This window comes from Abramis brama, assembly GCF_963993115.1.
Source record: "Abramis brama genome assembly, chromosome: 9".
In the NCBI taxonomy this organism is placed as follows: Eukaryota; Metazoa; Chordata; class Actinopteri; order Cypriniformes; family Leuciscidae; genus Abramis; species Abramis brama.
In genome coordinates this window covers 39,306,257-39,324,897 of record NC_139971.1, presented here as the reverse complement: position 1 = coordinate 39,324,897, position 18,641 = coordinate 39,306,257, and the positions used below count along the sequence as shown (strand labels likewise).

The 18,641-nt window shown below is 39.6% G+C and overlaps 1 protein-coding gene across 1 annotated transcript in view; it reads right to left on the bottom strand.

Moving 5' to 3' along the window:
• Nucleotides 1-17,147, bottom strand: part of map3k10 (mitogen-activated protein kinase kinase kinase 10) — a 33,474-nt gene extending 16,327 nt beyond the window's left edge. Inside the window, exon 1 of the mRNA XM_084123599.1 lies at nt 14,382-17,147. Coding sequence (XP_083979725.1) covers nt 14,382-15,258 — 877 coding nt within the window. The 5' untranslated portion in view covers nt 15,259-17,147. The remainder of the gene's footprint in view (nt 1-14,381) is intronic.
• Between the last annotated feature and the right edge of the window lie 1,494 nt (nt 17,148-18,641).

Here is an 18,641-nt window from a genome sequence, read left to right as displayed (position 1 = left end):
TTTGACCAGCACATCACAAGCTCAGGTCGAACAGGTGGAGCCTTTCTCTCTTTCCCAGCAGAGTATCACATCCAAAAACATGCTCTTTACTGGGGGTGTAAGGAAATATCGTGAATATTAGGATATTATGTTTGGCGATACTGTGTTGATTCTCAAAAAACACTGTATCGATATTTATTTGTTTACATCCAAGATTTGCAAGATTTTACATCCGCTAAATGGCATTGTTGTTATCTCTGAACTTGAAATGTGATGAGTTCGAATCCCATCACAAAAATGACTTTATCTGGTTTCACAGACAGGGGTTAGATCAAGCCAGGATTAGGCCTTAGTTTAATTAGGACATTTAAGTAGCTTTTAAAAACGTGCCTTAGAAAAAAAAAATTACTGATGTGCATCTTGAGACAAAACAATGGAACTGACATATTTTAAGATATATCAGTGCAAGTTGCTTTCAGTTAAAGCAGCTCAAACATGCATTTTAGTCTGAGACTAGCTTAAGCCTTGTCTGTGGAACTGGGTATATATATATATATATATATATATATATATATATATATTTTTTTTTTTTTTTTTTTTTTTTTTAAGGGCCTCTGCCGTTACAGATAAATACGTGATACCAACATAGTAAGAAAGTTTAATCGTAATGAACAAATTGCTCAAGTTTTTTGGAATTGACGAATCTGTGGCCGAAAGTCACAATTAACATGGTCCCCAGTTAAACCGTAACACTGGCACCATCCGTGCCATCCATATGTAAATGCTTTTGTCTCAATAACAAAATAAATACACAACAAAAATGACAGCAATGAAAAAACAGCACACTGTAAAAAAAAATTACATCCCCAAGTCAAAAATTTCAAGTGACCGATAACATCTAAATTTTTCAATTAATCTGACGTATTATTTCTCATTGAGCCAATGTTAACAGACTATTGCAACAAAAATTTCACTTGGGCCAATTGAAAAATTTATATGTTATCGGTCACTTGAAATTTTTGATTTGGGAGGGTTAGAAATTTTTTACAGTGCAGTTGAGAGAGCATCTGATCACAGCCATGTGGTTTGGATTGGCGCCTTTGTAAATATATATTATTATAATATAATATCTGAAAGTGAAAACAATTATTTCACAAGATTAAAGATACCCTAGTCGATGAGATTCGGAAATATTAGATGAAAGTAGGCTACCACAAAATGAACACTATCATTCCTTATCAAAAGATGTTCTGTTTTTTGTCTGAAACATTGTGTACTTCACACATTTCATGTGTTCAAACAAGGACATGCTTTCTGCTTAAAATATCTTCTTAGACGTTTGACAGCTGCCGAGGCAAAGCAGTGAGTCAAGTGACAAGCCAAAAAAAATAAATTAAATATCTGTCAGAGGAACAACAACAACAAAAATACACATATTCAAAAATAAGTTCTTGCCAGCTTTGCTTCTTAGGTAAATTATTTTGTTTTAAAAATGTTCAGATATTTGTTTTGAACACAAAAGTACTAATTAAGACAGATAACGTTTCTTTTTCAGTGATTTGAGAATCGTATTTTTTAAGTCATTTATCTAAAGCTCAAGACACTAAAATAAGGTTCAGTTTGCTATCATTAGTTTACATCAGCTAACAAGAACTAACAATGAAAATACTTCTAAAGAATTTATTAAACTCAGTTAATGTTTACTAATGCAATAAATTTAATGGAGCTGAGCTAACAATGATACTAATGTTAACAAAGATGAATAAATACTGCAAATGTATTGCTCATTGTTGATTAATGTTAGTTAATAATGTAATATTTCTTAGTGAATTTGTAAAGCATGACTTTGTTAAGATCTTACCCAGCTCTCTCTCTCTCTAAATGTATGTGTTTGTGTGTGTGTGTGTGTGTGTGTGTGTTTCTGACTCTGGTTTGAGGAGCGATTAGGAGAATAGGAGACGGCTGCTCACAATGTTAATAAGTCATTGTTACGTCGCGGTCTTCCAGGCCATGACACGCTGAGGGACGGACGGCTTCCACCGGAGTGTTATCAGGGGGTGAACGTGTGTGTGTGCTCGTCACAGAGAAAGAATATATAGGATTGTGTGAATATATGCGAGGAGAGAGAGAGAGAGAGGGTGTTCATGGGAGTGAACAAAGAGGCACAAAACACATTGGTTGAACATGTTTGAGGTTGAACAAGCGAGGGTGTGTCAATGGTAAATGTGTGTGTGTACACTGCATATACGTGCATGTTTGTTCCAATTAAGTTCTGTTGTGGCTCGTCACTAAGGGCTATTGCCGGCCATTCACAGCATACATGTAAGTGTGTGTTTATGTGTTGGGATGATATATGAGAGGACAGTCACACAGGTTTTACCACTCGCAACAGTCTAACATCAAACAATCTCAAGCCAACCATCATATGCACAGGACATCAACCATAACTCCCATTCAATACATTTTTATTCACACTTTATTTACATCTCATATATATATATATATATATAAAACTTGATTCTGATTGGCCAATCCCAGCATTCCAAAGTACAATCTGGCCCCCAATTGACATCAAATACAACCTAATTAGCATTTCCTTTATATATGTCTCCATCTGCAAGCCTGATGATGATAAAGTGCAGTGTGTTTAATGTCATGGCACACACATCTGTCACACTGCGACCCTTGTTTAACTGTTTGTCAATACAACAAGCAATTTGACCCTTGACCCTTCATGATCCGATTGGAGACTAGACCATTTGTCTCTCTGTCGATCCATGAGAACGGCACATCATCCAGCAGTTTAAAGTCAAGACGCTGATAAAAATATTTGAACAGTCACTGATTTATTATTAACCAATAAAGAGGTTGAGTTGTTGTGCTGATAACTTTTACTATATTACTTTACTAGCATCCAGGACAGGAAATATGCATTTTACAATATGGTAATATCTGGCACAGGCATGTCACGGTCCTAAACGTTGCCTGATTTGTCAGGCTTATAATTCAAGAAGGAGACAAGCTGTCTGTGAAACATATTCTTTCACCCACTCTCTGCTGTCCGCTTTGTCTCCCTGAAAAGGTCTGTGTCTCACTCAATAGGAGAGTCGCCCCCTCTTCCATATCTCCTAATCTGAAGGCACAGATTCTCTCCTCAGTGCCATATATAGTTCAGAAGCGTGAAATGAAACGGTCCCCTGAAGGCAAGAACAGCTGGTACTGTGGCTGAACCAGGTCCCTTGTTCCCCTTCAGTCTACCTGCTGCTTCCGCCCAAGTACACTACATTACACTGCTGAGAGAGACATTTTTTACAGACTCACATGCTGACATAGCAGTGCGAATCCTTCACTTTGTGTTTCCTAGGGGTTCCTATTTTTGGACCTGCGTCTATAGAGAGAGCAATATATCAGAAACTGAATGTAAGCTTGCTTATTTTGCTCAAGATAATGATTTATTAAGTCCACATGTCATGCAAATGAACTCTGCTTCTAACTACAGGTCGAGAGCTGTCGTTCCAACCACACTACTGTGCGAAGCTGTTTCGGGAAACACCGACTCGTTGAATGATTTTTTGAACTATATCTATCGTTATCTATAGTTATCGTTCTTGGTGAGAAGCATTTGAATCTGCGTGGCTACAATGGCTTTTATGATATTCTACCCCATTTCAGAGCAAATATCAAGGCATCAAACATAAAAATGCATACATTTTTTTTTGCGATTTAACTTTTAGCTACATCACCTACCCTAATACAGAAGGTCTTTATATTCAGCTTTGAAAATAGGTCTCCTGGGTTGTTTCAACCCAAATTTGGGTCAAATATGGACAAACCCAGCCGTTGGGTTACGTTTAACCCAAGGTTTGGGTTTGTCCATATTTGACCCAAAATTGGGTTGAAATAACCCAGCATTTTTTAGAGTGTATGTATGGACAGATATTATTCTTATCTAGTTGATTTCAGCACAGTGACATAAACAGCCATCAAAGCAGAATTTCACTGAAAAGGTTATTGACTAAGAGCGCTGGTGGCAAGCATGGCTGTGGACCAATCAGCGGAGGCATGACTAAGCTGAGCGGGGCTTGTTTGGACCAATCATTGAGTGTGGCCCCCTTTTCCTCCCTATCCTCAGCAGTCTCTGGGAGACTGCATGCATTTCCTCTTTATCACTGTGCCCTACAGACAATCCCTCTCATCCCCCTCTCTCTCCCTCATTTTCTCTGTCTCTCTCTCTCTCTCACCCTGCCTACCTCTCTCCATTCCCGTATGAATCAGATTCCAGCTGTCGCCTGCCGAGGCATCCATTCTTACACTCAACTAAAGGGGGAAAGAGAAAGAGAGAGGGATGATGATGGGAATGGGTGAAAGGAGAATAAAGGAATGAAGCAAGGGCAAGAGGAAATGGGGCATATCATCTGTGTGTGTGTGTGTGTGTGTGTTTGCATAAGTATGTATTTGTATTCTTGTGCTGTGGCTTTGTGTGCTTTATATGTAGGAGTGCTAAACACAGGGAGTGACGTGGATATTTCAGACAGCAAGCAGCATAAGAAAAAGGCAGCAAAAGAAAGAAAATGAGAGCGAGAGATGTGGAAATATATAAATATGAAAGAAGGACTGAAGAGGAGCTATATATGGCAGTCTGTCTGGGCTTTATAGCGTGTAATGAGACCGATGTCCCATTCATTTCATAAAGCCATGTTTAAAGTGCACTTTCACAGTAGCTTCAGTATTGTACGTGGTTATTTTGCCAAGAATACAGTACAAGACTACAAGATCTGACAGGAAAAGCCCCAGATCAAAGCCAAATCATAAAAATATCGAGATCGTAAATACAGTCAGGGTGGAGAATGATCTCTAGTGTGAACCGAAAACATACAGCACAACCAGTGTCGTGTTATTGTCAGGATTGTTTGGTTTCATTGTCTTTTTGTTTATGTGCCTGTGTTTCCTTTCTGTTTAGCTTTATTCATTTTCTTGTTAGTTTCTTTAGTCACTGATTAGTTTCACCTGTGTCTCGTTTAGTTCCCTTGTTTGTGCCAGAGCTCAGAGTTTGAGCTCAGTTGGTTGTTGGTCGTTGCCTTTGTTTAATGTGTGGCAAGTGTACGATTCTCCTTGGTGTTCTTTGTGTTCATTAAAGACTTTGCACTGCTTATTCTGCTTCAACCGTGTTGGACGATTATAACCATAAGTGTGACACTGGTTCCCAAACTCTTGATTCTAAAGAGTCAGTTCATTTTGTGAATCAAAAACATACAGAGCAACTAATTTAGTCTGATTCCTGAACAAATGACTCAAATGAGTGAATTTTGGCGTCCCAACGTGCACGCATACTATCCATCCTAAATAGTATGTGAGATTAGAATAAGTGTGTCTCAAAGCATTGTATGTTGAAAAGAGTTTGCCAAAAGTCCCCGGATTGTCTACTATTTCCAGTAGATTTTCGAAGTGTGGATCCGTTCACACTCTGATGGCTAATATTACCCACAACCCATTGCGCTTTGGATGAGGATTTGGTGCAGAGCTACACGAATAAAAAAGTGTTAAAAACTACAGACATGGCAGATGTGCGACAATGCGTCTGTTAAAGACACAATTTTATGTGATTTTACTTCCCAAAGCTTGTCTACTCTTCTGCTACACACTCAAAAGTATGTACTTTTTCTTCAAAAAAAGAGTACTCATTCAGAGCAATTGGACTTCTTCACGATTCCCATCGCTAATAAAGTGTTAACAGACACATTAGAAAGCAAGAAACTAGTAATTTAAATGTGCACAGGGTTTCAGTCCTAGAGCGTGCGTGCGCTTGATTTTACATTGGAAGACCTCGTGTCACCGATACCTTTGGTTGGCTGCAGAAGCGACACCAACGGCTCACTGAGCTTTAATCAGTTCCAGCACGGCACAACGTTGCCCTCCAGGAGAGATATTATTATGGCTTTGTACCCATATGATCTTCTGCATGGTGACTTTCAGACATTAGATGCTGCTGCTTTGTTGTCTGTGCTTTTTAAAAGTCCTTGAGTTTCCGCATTCTCGATTAGAGTCAAATTTCTGTCCCGACTCTGTTCGAATGTCAATAGACTGCCGGTAATGTCAATAGATAACAGTGTTATTATAACCTGTGCTGTACTGATGAAGGCCTTGTTCTCTAGACATACATTGAGCCTCTTTTAGGGACATTTGGAATGCAAACCATCAACCAGGAACTGCATGAAAATTTGCCTGAATAGGGAGGAGAGAACAGCGAAAGAACTCCAGAACAGGGTCATTCCTTTTCACTCTTTAATCCTCTCCAAACACTAGTATTCATCTTTAATTTATCTTCAATAGTTTATTTCAAGTAAATAATCTGAAACTTTACTGACATTCTCTTCAGTTGCTGTGTAGTTGTCATGGCCTCCCTCTCCCACAGGGTTAAATGTACCTGCGGACAGCCAGCTTTTCTCTGTGTCAGCTGTGCTGCTGTCAGGCCTCTTTGAGGTAAATGTCACCTGAGGCACATGCAAAGAGACACTCCATGACACAAGCAGCACCTGACAGTCAGCAAAACACCTGCCTGCCAGAGCTACTCCGCTTATCGGTGTGTTGTCACACTTGCCAGGCACACTTCTTCTTCAATGGCTGTTCTTTAATAATTAAAGCATTGTATTAAACTAGGGCTGGGCGATATGGCCTAAAAAACACAAAAAACAGGATTTTTTCCTACTTAAAATCAATCTGCAGATGACAAAGAAATTGTTCAAAACAAGTTTTAACTTTATTTTGTTTTGATTTTCCCTTCTGGGATTTGATCTGGATTTTCCCCTTGGGGTTAAAGTGCAATCAGATGGCAGGCCCTTGCCTTTGTTAACAGTGAAAATGTAACATAACATAACGTAACAAAACATAAAATGGGTGGATTGGGATTGGGGGATGTAAAAAAAAAAAAAAAACTAAAAAAAAAAACTTGGATCACAATAAGTGTATTGTGATTGTCAAAACATTTGGTAACTGAACAGAATTTTATTAAGTTTAGTGACAACACAATGTTTTCATGGTACAATGACTGGTATGCTACTGTTTTTATTATTGCTTGAAACAATTTCAACTCAATTCAATTCTTGTGATTTGAGTCTGATCTTGATTCAATATCGATTCTTTTGGAATAAAAATATTAGGTACAGTAGATATGTTAATGTGTTATGTAAATGTTTCTCCAAACAAAAACAAAACAAAAAAATCTCACCTAATGCTGTAAACATAAATATAATGCGTTTTTTATAATAACAATGTTATAATATTTTAATGATATAGATACAAATATAATAAATATGTAATATAGTTATCATATTAAGCAAAATAACGTGCTATGGTCATTAAATTGCTTTCCAGAGGTAAATGTAACGTTATGTGACATATTGTTCTCCAGCTGTTTTATGGACCTCTTTCCACGGTTGAAAAACACTGATCGATCGATTTTTATTACATTTCGGTAAATTGAACTGTATCTTTCAAATTACTTATTGTTCATTTGTGTTTATTTACTATTAACTAGTAGTAAAGAGTAACAGATGATCGGTTCACGTGCCGCTTGAACTGAGATCCGTCAGAGATCTGTCGTGACACATTTACAACCGCCAAACCTGTGTTTATTGTTTGAATTTCGTAATTAAATTGACAGAATGTGAGAGCTGAGAATTTGTTTCATATCAATAGTAAATACTAAAGCAAGGCGGTATTTGACTGGTAAGCGTATCCATAGCAGACTGGTGGGAGTGGCCTTGGATGGCAACATGCCCAGTGCATTATGGGTGCTGAAGTTTTCCTTCCTATTTGGCAACAGGGAAGACAAAAGCCTTTTTTCAGTTTTTTCTCAAGTCAGGTATCACTAATTTCATTTTTATCCACCTTTCTACTGCATAAGCAGCCAAGTTTTATTAAAAGCCCATTTTGCCAGTGGTGAAGTACCCCTTTAACTCACCCAAGCTACAATTTAAGATGAATTCACCCAACATTCTATGAGATAATAAATCATCTCACCTCAAGGGACTGGTTAATGAAAACATGGTTGCTGTGTAATGATCTGTTTACAGGACACTCTAATACAACCTGTTCTAGTCTAGGGAGGCTCTGCCTTGCTCCCCCTTGTATTGCACTGACATGCATTGCTCCCTGCTACCGTCTGCCTTGCTTTCAGTGATCCAACAATACTCCTCTGACTTCTATGGCACAGTAAGATGGTAGAAGAGCAGGCCAGCCATGGGCATTGTGCCCAAGATCTGAGGCACTCGGCCATGCCAGTGCGTTCAGTGTACAGAGCTACAGTATAGTGGCTGCCTGTGTTGTCACATTTGCATGTATTGTTCAGTGTGCATTGCAAGGGTATGTGGACTACAACACTATACACTCTGTGTCTTTCCCACGATATCCACGACATGCTCTATGCTTTGTCACTTGGTGGGTACAGATGTGTGGTACTGTCTGTGTTTACTGTGCCATTACACCTGTAGACACTTCTGTATGTGTAAATGTGTGTTTATTATCTGTGTGGGCACTGGGCAGGTCTTGCTTTGATAATTGACTGTGTGATGCTGCAGTCCGTAGCAAACGTCTGTGTGTGATGCATTATAGTGTATGCTCAGTTTGGGTGTGGATAAGCACTTTGTGTGTCTTCTTTACTGTGTGTCACGTGAGTTCTGAGCCAAACCTTGGACTCTTACTCTTTAAATAGAAAACAACTAAGAAATTCTCATGCCTGCAAAAAATGTGTTATATATTAACTAGAACAGTTTTACTCAGTCATATGAGGCCTACGGTCTTCAGTTCATTAACCAAGACCGCCAGGCCTACTTTTTATTGTCTCTTTATTGATTTTTGTGGCAGATACTGTGTGTATTTGCTATCTGGCTTGCATTTAAACTGTGTCAAAGTTTAAACAAAGAAAGACACTGACCTACACTAGTTGCTCGCTCTCACTCACACATGCCTAGACAAAAAACCAATACACACAGCCTCTAAACACACCTGTACTACAGATCCCCAATTCCCACCAAAACAGAGATGTTTTAAATATGAGCCAAAGAGCATCACAGTCAACGCTGGAGCTTGCTTTTATTGCATAAAGCCTATATGAAAGAGTAAATCAATCGTAAATAATCTAATTTATTTCCCAAAACTATCTGTGAACAATATAAATATACATTCATAATCGTGCATGGCATCCCTTAGAGCTTCTCTATATATCACACTGTTTAAAGTCACTATTTAACGGAAGTAGCGTCAGATCTTTTCCTCTGTATTGTGATCAGAGGCGGACAGAGTACACAGCTACATTACTTGAGTAAAAGTACAGATACCCCTTGCTAAATTTTACTCAAGTACAAGTAAAAGTACTACAGTCAGATGTCTACTTAAGTAAAAGTACTAAAGTACTTGTTTTTAAAAGTACTTGAGTATCAAGAGTACAAGAGTACATTTTCTAAATATTGCATTACTACTGCCACAGTGCTTACATTGGTAAACACAGCAAACACTTGAAGCGAAAACTATCATTAACTTGTTCAGAAAATGTAAATAGTCTGGCGAGGTGGGGCCACGGGTTGGCACATTCCCAGGATGGTAGGGGAAGACTCATGAATATTCATTAGGGAAGTCATCCCTGATTGGTCTGATGACCTACCCCTAAACCTACCCATCACTGGGGGTCTTATGACCTCCCTAACCCCGCCCCTAAACCTACCTGTCACTGGGGTTAAGACCAATCAGGGATGACTTCCCTAATGAATATTCATGAGTCTTCCCCTACCATCCTGGAAAAAAAAATATCGCTCCCGGGATGGACCTGCTGCGTCTTCATCCATTGTTTCACCCATGGTTTCGTCTCTTATCTAAATCTGACCATGGAGTTGACTTTGGCGGAAAGCTGAAGGTGATTGCTGATAGGCTGTCCCAATCAGTGGCGCCTGCACAATCCAATCACATTTGAGAGAGAAACAACAAATTGAGGGTTTCCGAGATGTTTCTTTTTTCCTTTTTTTTTTTTTTTAGAAGAAGTAACGGGTACTCACAGTTATGGATAGAAATGTAGTGGAGTAAAGAGTACAATATTTGCCTCTCAAATGTACTTGAGTAAAGTCATGAGTACTCCCCAAAAATGATACTCGAGTAAAGTACAGATCCCTCAAAATTGTACTTAAGTACTGTACTCAAGTAAATGTACTCCGTTACTGTCCGGCTCTGATTGTGATGCACATTCAAGTAACACGGATAATTGAAGGTCATGGTTTTCTTCCATGCAGTGTAAGTGCAATGTTTGTTGCAAACAGAAACACCAGAAGCCGAACAGCAGATTGGACATACTTCACAATTAACAACGTGTATGACATAAATTCATTACCAATATTCACGCCTGCATAGAGCTGCTATGGAGCGCGGAGTGCAAGTGAGTGCTTGCAGAGACAGAGACGAGGAGTTAATGTATCAAGCACACTTTCCTAGAATGTCCTGTCTCTCAAGTAATGCTTGGAAATTCAATTAACTGGGCTGAATTGCTTCATTGGACATTTCAATAAAACAGAAAAATGATTTACAGACTTGTCAACATTACTTGAGAGTGAGGACACATAGGAAAATGATGGCTTTACTATAAATAAATACAGGTCTCACTTCTCAAACTATGGGCCAGATTTTCTAAACAGGGCAGATGAGCGTGAGAGTGCAATTCCATAAAAGCACCGATGGGAGTGGAAAGTTCTGTGAGTGATCTACTGACGACACGCAAATTAAAGAACACAGCGTTAATTTTTCACTGTGTGTCTTTAGTAAATACTGACAGTAGTTTTTTAACGCCAAAAGAGGGTTTGCACTGGAGCAAGCTGTTAGTAAATCTGTCCCTAAGGCCTCTAAAAATGGTATTGGTGTATAACGTTTAACACATAAAGGGCCGGAAAAATGACTCATGGTCACTAACCAGAGTGCAAACAATGCAAAAAGTCCATGGCCCCACTTTTACCACCATCCCGTCTGACTCATTCCAATCGGTGGGAAAGGAATGTATCCTATTACTTATTAATGGAATCCTAAAATTGTGGGTGACATTTGTGTCGCATGAATGCAGGTTGTTGTCGTAAAGGCAGGAGAGTGGCGTTGTGAAACTGTCAAGCCTCTTTTGTAAAAGTGCTTTGTAGCCTGAAAAGCTAAACTTCTGAATACTGAGTCTGTGTGAGAGAGGTAGCAAAAACAGTAAAAAGTGAAAGGTTTGTTTGAGCTGCGCCCTCTAATGTACAGGCGTTAATTTGCATTCCCTTCAGTCTGAGGATTATTCGTTTCATTTTTTGGTGAGAAAGGGCCTTTACATTTGCCAAAACATTTTTTTGCAAGCAAGCCCAGCACAGGCGAGAAAAAGTAACTTAACTTTTTTTTTTTTTTTTTAATATAACGCAATATTGTAATGCATTACTTTTAAAAGTAACTTTCCCCAACACTGCTTTTAACAAACTAAAATACCAATATAACACATTTTAGTCACAGGTAGACACAGTAAGTACATAGTTTGTGATGTAATGTCATGTGCAAGTGCATTTAGGCTATACATTTAAGAGACTTAAAATTTTATATTTTTTATGTGGGTTCTCTAGGAATTAAACCCATGACCTTGTGCAATGCTCTACAAATTGAGCAACAGGAAAATTAGAACTACAGCCATTCATCTGTCAATTGTGACAAACGAGTCGCTCAACCCCATACCCCGCTGACCCCGGTGCTTATAACCTGCCACTGACCTTGTGTGAGTTCAGACCCTGGGGCTTTTCCAGGACATACAAACATATAACCACACATGTATTCATACACATCCCTTAGTCTTTCCCCCTGTCCCCTGTATCAATATGAACTCTAGTGCATGGTCCAGACGCTCATTTTCTCATATCCACCCTCCCCTTCTCTAGCCAGGCGAGTGACTCCTGTCATTGTCGAGCCGTCTCTGTCTTGGGCGTGCTATAAAGGGGTCATTGTTGCTATGTTGCTGTGTTCTCAGTCATTCTCGGACACATCTCCCTGATTAATTTTCTCTACAACTGCTTGTAAAACACTATTTGACAAGTCTTCATTTACACCTTTACAAGCAATTCACCTGCTAAGATGGTATAGACATCACATGGCCAATAACTGAACTGTAATCAGAGTAGAAAAAGGGCCCAGCCTCACTGAGGTGAATATTTCAAAACAGATAATCAGAAGTCCAAAACAACCACAAACCTAGTAGTCTGTATACATTTTAAGTGTGCATATGTACATAAGACTGTTGTTAAGGGATGTGTTAAGGTCATAAAAATACAGGACTGCACTTTTACGTCCACGGTTGAGTATGTAAACGTGTCCTGTCATTGAAGAGGCATGGTTTACTAGTCAAGTAAAGTCAAGTCACCTTTATTTATATAGCGCTTTTTACAATACAGATTGTATCAAAGCAGCTTCAGCGTGATAACTTCAGTGTGAAAATAATACAACAAAGTTTGTTTCTAGAAGGAAATTGCATCATCGTCCACCTTAAGTAAGGCAGATCAATAATATTCTTGAATATTAAATGTCCCCAACTAAGCAAGCCAAAAGCCAAGGCAGCAGCTGAGTAACCTTTAATGATGACAAATAAGATTTGCTATAATTTGAGAATCCAAATGCATAAAATCCATGAACTAGCAGCTTTTTAAAGTGACACTGTGGAATGACCAGCTACTGGCTGATGCTGATAATCTCAAAATTGTCAAATATAATCTTATTAACATGTCTGACTAATATATCGGTCTACCACAGCCTTTAACATAATATTGAAGTTGAGTGTAGGGATATTGATTGGCTTCATTAAGAGTGGAAAAATGTGTGCCACGACTATTTGATTGCACTAGACAGTGGCCATTAGCCATTCCTGTGTTCCAGGAAAGACATGCCTGAGGAGTGTGTCAAGGGAAGGTGATCGGGGGTTTAGCGTTACTCTCAGCTGAGTCACCCATCCAATTGATCCCCATTTCTCTTTTGTTTTCCCAGAGTGTGGGCCATTCTGTAACAACGGTAACTTAAGTCCAGAGTGAGCTCAGTTAACGACATGAACTGACCAATGACTCCAGCCTATCAACTCACAAACACAGAGTGACATCAGTTTAAAGGAGGTCACAGTAATCAGATTATCCTAGTTATTCAGATGTACTGACAACCAGCGAACCAAGTATGTTCAAATTAGCCCTCCAGGCAACATGAGGGAGAGGCAGCTATTACAGTACTTTTGGTATGCAAATGTAAAAGTCTTTGTCTTTTGTCCTGACTCCTCGTATCGGTGTTCTAATATGATGCATTACAAAGCCAGTTGAATTACACACCAGTTATGAGGGGTACTAAATCAGGGATCAACACCAACACTAGCAAAGGAATGCAATTATTGGTGCACTAAAGAGGACACTATACCATACACACAATCCCGCTGTACTGTGTTGTTGAGCGGGGACTGTACTATGGGGGGAGGGGGATGTCTAGGGTGCAATTGAGGGGAGCTGGGAAGAGGCTGGAGGGCTTGGAATCCGCCTCTGTTGCCACGGCAGCTGTGCCAATCTCCAAGTACGCCTACAGTTTGAAGAGGATACCTGAGCTCAGAGCCCCTGGATAATGAGAAGCAGTGAAACTCTAAACTCTGACAGCTAATGCTTTCACCCCTCCTGTGTCTACAGGGGCACAGTAAACAAGCATCCCATTGCTGAGAGAGGGAGCAGCACTGGGATGACTGTTTTCATGGATTTGACAGGGATTAGCAGACTTTACTAAATCTTCTCTTAGGGGTCTGTCAAGCTCTGCTACTGCAAAAACTGCAGAAATCGAACACTTAGTATATCTAGTGTGCAGCGTTCATTTTCCAAAATGCATCCATACTCATCCATTCAGCTACTCTCTTCTTTCTGCCCACAACAACTCCAACTGCGCTTAGCTGCAAATAGCACAAAGGACCAAAAATAGCCCAGTATTTTCCAGAGCAGAGCAGTTCGTCTTAAGAAGAGAAAGCAATGCAACGACAAGAAGCTATAGGAAAAAAGAAGTCCACACACAACATCTATTCCTATTGTTCACTCCACCAGTGCCAAACCTATGATTTTCATACAATTCCCATTGCAGATTTATTGTTGGTGTTGAGTGCATCAGAACACACTCAGAATTTTATTTTTGCAAATTGTGTACCTTTAGGGGTACAACTGCTTGTCACTCAAAGGGACATCTTTGTACCTTTGTAAGGTTCATAGTAGGGGTACATAACGAAGGTAATAATGTGGACCTTTTAGGTGTAGATAAGGTGCAAAGTTGTCCCCTTTGCGGAGTACTGACCCAATGACAAGGTACAATTTAGCACATTTATTTTAAGTGAACAATAAAGAAACGTGACTCACTGTTACTGGATTTGAGGTCTCGATGGATGATTGGCACAAAAGTTTGGTTGTGCAAGTAGTCCATTCCAGTCGCAATCTGCACTGCCCAATTCACCAGTACCCGAGGAGGCACCTTTTTCCCAGCAAGTGCCCGGTTAAGTGCTCCACCACGGGCATATTCCATAACCAGGCAAAGATTGGGCTCTTGCAGGCAAACACCTCGGAGAGCGATGATGTTGCGGTGTCGGAGCATCCAGAAGAGTCTGGCCTCCTGCCTCACGTTCTCTGCCGTGGCACTGATGTCCTCATCTGGGTCCTGACGAGCCGCTTTAACAGCCACTTCCTCATCTTGCCACACACCCCTATACACCTTTCCAAATCCGCCGGCGCCGATCACTTCCTCCAAGCACAGCTCTGAGAAATCAATATCCAGTGGCGACTCCCCACCGACCAGACCTCCCGGAGGCAATGCTGGATAGCTGGCGTCCCGTCGGGTCACGTAATTACTAGGGAATATGCCCACCTTGTCTTGGATCTTTCCAGTCCACCAGCCCTCATCTCCAGACACTTTGGAGTCCTTGGAGAGCACCTCCAATAGGTCACCGCGTCGCAAGGTCAGCTCCTCGTCCGCTGTGGCCTCATAATCAAAGACAGCAGTCCAGTAAGTGTTAATGCCATCATGATGATGGGGAAGATGGGAATCTGGGGATCCCACAGAGGAAAGACGAGTAGAGGAGTTCTGGCTGCTGCTGCTGTTGTGTGTCAGGCAGGGTGTTGAATTTGTATTTTCTGGGAGGACAGGGGGAACACAGGAACCTCCAATGTTGGTGCAAGGTAGTGGGGCAGCACTGCCACCACCTCCAGCTCCTACTCCACTCAGTCTTGTATATGGGTCCATCACTGAGTGCACAGGTCAGCGATGAGGTCTCAAAAGCTGGAGGAGGCCCTCTGTCAACTTGCGCACAATATCCATGCAGAGCCCATCTACTGAGTGCAGGCCTGGTTGATGAGGGAAGAAATCAATGAGTAAAGCTTCTGCTGGGCTGCCCCTTCACTGTCCTCACCGGTTGCTTGGATTGTCCACAGCAAACTTTGTGTGTGTGTTAACATTTATAGAGCCATTGTAGTCAGTCAGTGTATGCTTACAGCTCTAATATGACTAAGACAAGGATTCTGAATAAGAGTTTTGCATTACAATACACGTTTTTTCTAGAGAAACATGAGATCCATGAAGTCCATGAGATTAGATGAGAATGTCCAGTCCATCAAGACATAGGAATAGGTTTTCTTTTTGGTTGCTTGAGCAGCATTGGGCTTTTCCATTAGAATAATCATTGAAGGCCTTGCTTGATTTCTCCTTGTAACAGCAGAATCCTTAACTAAAAGAATATTAGCGAATACAGGATAAAACAGGAACTAGATGGGTCTTCTGATAATTTGACCTACACCACATATCAGGATCTAGTAACCTAGGGGTTAAATCTCTGGAATGTTGTCATAACCCCTAATCTATGTAAATCCGATCCATGTAAAACTCTCATATTTGTAAATGTACATCGATGTTGCTCTTAGCAATGGACGTTAATGAATATTCATAGCCTTAAACACATGCATGCGCAAACTTAAGGCATCTTCAGACATTCAGCTCTGATAGGCTCATAGGGATGCGTCAGCTCGCGATCTCAAAACATCCACAATTATTTGCACATTCGTAATATTCACTTCACGTTTCTCTTGTTTTGTGTAAATCCGGTACATCGCGAACTCTGTTAGTCAGTTCAAGTCTCTAAATTGCCGTCAAGGAAAGCGCGCGTCCATTTTAAGATGAGAATCACAACAGAGAGATGGCAGAGCAGTGGTTGTCATTAGATTTAGTCGACATACATAATATTTTCTACCCATTTAGCGTTTAGCATATTTGGAAAGGCGTATTAATATTTAATCAATAAACGTTAGCCTACTATAGCTAGGCTACTACACGTCTACTGTTTGCAATTTAATTAAAGTCATAAAAAAAGCGACTGGAAGCGCAAGTTCTTATTTCAAGTCCTCATGTTCCATGATTGTCATTTTAACAGTAGACATTTTATTGTCATCGAGCAGTTGATCCATAAAGATCCAAAAGTCATTTGCGTCTATAAATAGAAATGTATGATAAGCTTAGGCGGAACTTCGGCTTGATATTGGATTATTATGATATAGCGATATTGAGATCATTCTATGAAGAATGAGAGTGATGCGAATGGCTTGCATAAAGGTTACTTTTATCCAGGTCGTAGCGATTAGGCGACGAAATTCTCAATAATGTGTTTATGTTGCCCAAATAAAAGCCAGCACAAAATGCGTCCACCATCTTTATAATAATAATAATAATAATGATGATGATGATGATGATGATAGCCACCTAGTTCCTTTCTATATTCTGCAACGATATTTCTTGTAATCCAGAGATCAGTGAGAAAGTAGGCTATCCATACGTCCTTCCAGCCCAACAACCAGTTTTCTGAATTCAGATGTGTTTATGGTTGCTGGGATCGTTCACTGTACATCACAACATCCACACAGCTCGTCGCATGGGCGTATCATAATGCTGAAATATTCCCATATGTTGTACACATCATCGAATTCCACTGAAGGATGCTCTTGTAATATTTCTCCCAGCTGGGTCAGATAGTCGTCCTGTCGTCCATCTCAATCGAATCGTTTCTACCCCCGTTTCCTTTATCTGTGAGAAAGACGATCTATTCCATGGACCGAGCTGTCAGCTCCTGAGGCTGACTTTGTATCCAAATACACCGGCTGGACTGGGGGTGGAGGACAGTAGGGCATTCTGGGAAATTGAGTTTATAGTGTATGCAAAGTGGATGTGACCTATTAGGACCAGATATAATATAATATAATATAATATAATATAATATAATATGCAATTAAATTGTCAATTCTATAATTATATAGGCCTATAACATTAATATAAAATATATATTTTTTACATAATAAAAGTGTGTGTGTGTGAGACAAAATGTCCCCACAAAGATGGCAATACATTTTTGTCCTTGTGGGGACATTTTCATGAGGAAAACAGCTTATAAATCATACTAAGTGATGTTTTTTGAAAATGTAAAAATGCAGAAAGTTTTCTGTGATGGGTATAGGGTAGGGTTAGTGCAGGCTGCAGGGCGATAGAATATGTAGTTTGTACAGTATAAAAATCATTATGTCTATGGAAAGTCCCCATAAAACATTAAATCATAACAGACATGGCTTAGATTAAGCCAGGATTAGGCCTTAGTTAAATTAGGGCATTTAAGTAGGTTTTTATTATTATTATTATTATTTATAAATGTGCCTTAGAAAAATCATTACTGGTGTTGAGACATGCAGTTTAGTCTGGGACTAGCTTAAGCCTTGTCTGTGAAAATGGGGGTTTATTAGCCGGAAACATAAAATAATAATAATTTAATAATTAATTAATAATCTTTATTGTCATATATTCAGGTGGAAATGCAGTTCAGTTGAATGACCTGCACAACATGTACTGAAAGAGAACAGTTTTGCTCCATTATGTCATACTGCCCCCTGGTGAGATTCTGGATCACATTAATGGCAGATTTTCTTTCTGGCTTCTTGTAGTCATGCCATAAGGTCCTGCTGTTCTCTAGTACACTTTCAGTTTGCCATACTAACTTAGCTGATGTTGGTTGCGTTGTCAGAATAGAGAACAGAAGATGTGGTGCAGAAGGTCTGTGCTAAGTATCACTTACCTGCCCTCTCCCCGTCACGCTTTGGTCTACAACAGGTTACACTAGAGCAAAAAGGTGTTAGGATTAATGGCAGAAGATGAATAGGACAAATGTCATAGTTTCAGAGGATTGAAAACTTATACATGATTCTCAATAGCCTGCATGAAGCCAGACAGTGATTTTAATAAAGCAAAAGCTTAATATACTAGATATCAACCATTATAATTTATACATTGGCAATTTTCCTATTTACATTTGAATATGATCAACCTCATCAACCTGCATGAAGACAATATTTTGATTTTTGTAATTAATCTAAAGACATTTAAAACCTGTTTTATGTAGACGAATGATGGCATTCCACATGTGTTTTCATGGACATGCAAATTCACTGAGCCGCTTTAAATGTTTTTGCTTATGGGAATTTAAACATCAGTTTGGTGCATTTTAAGGCTTTTAAACACTACTCTCCATTTGAAATGATTTTCAATCATTCACTATTTTGTGTCAGACTGCACAAATGCAGTGTCTCTTTTTTCAA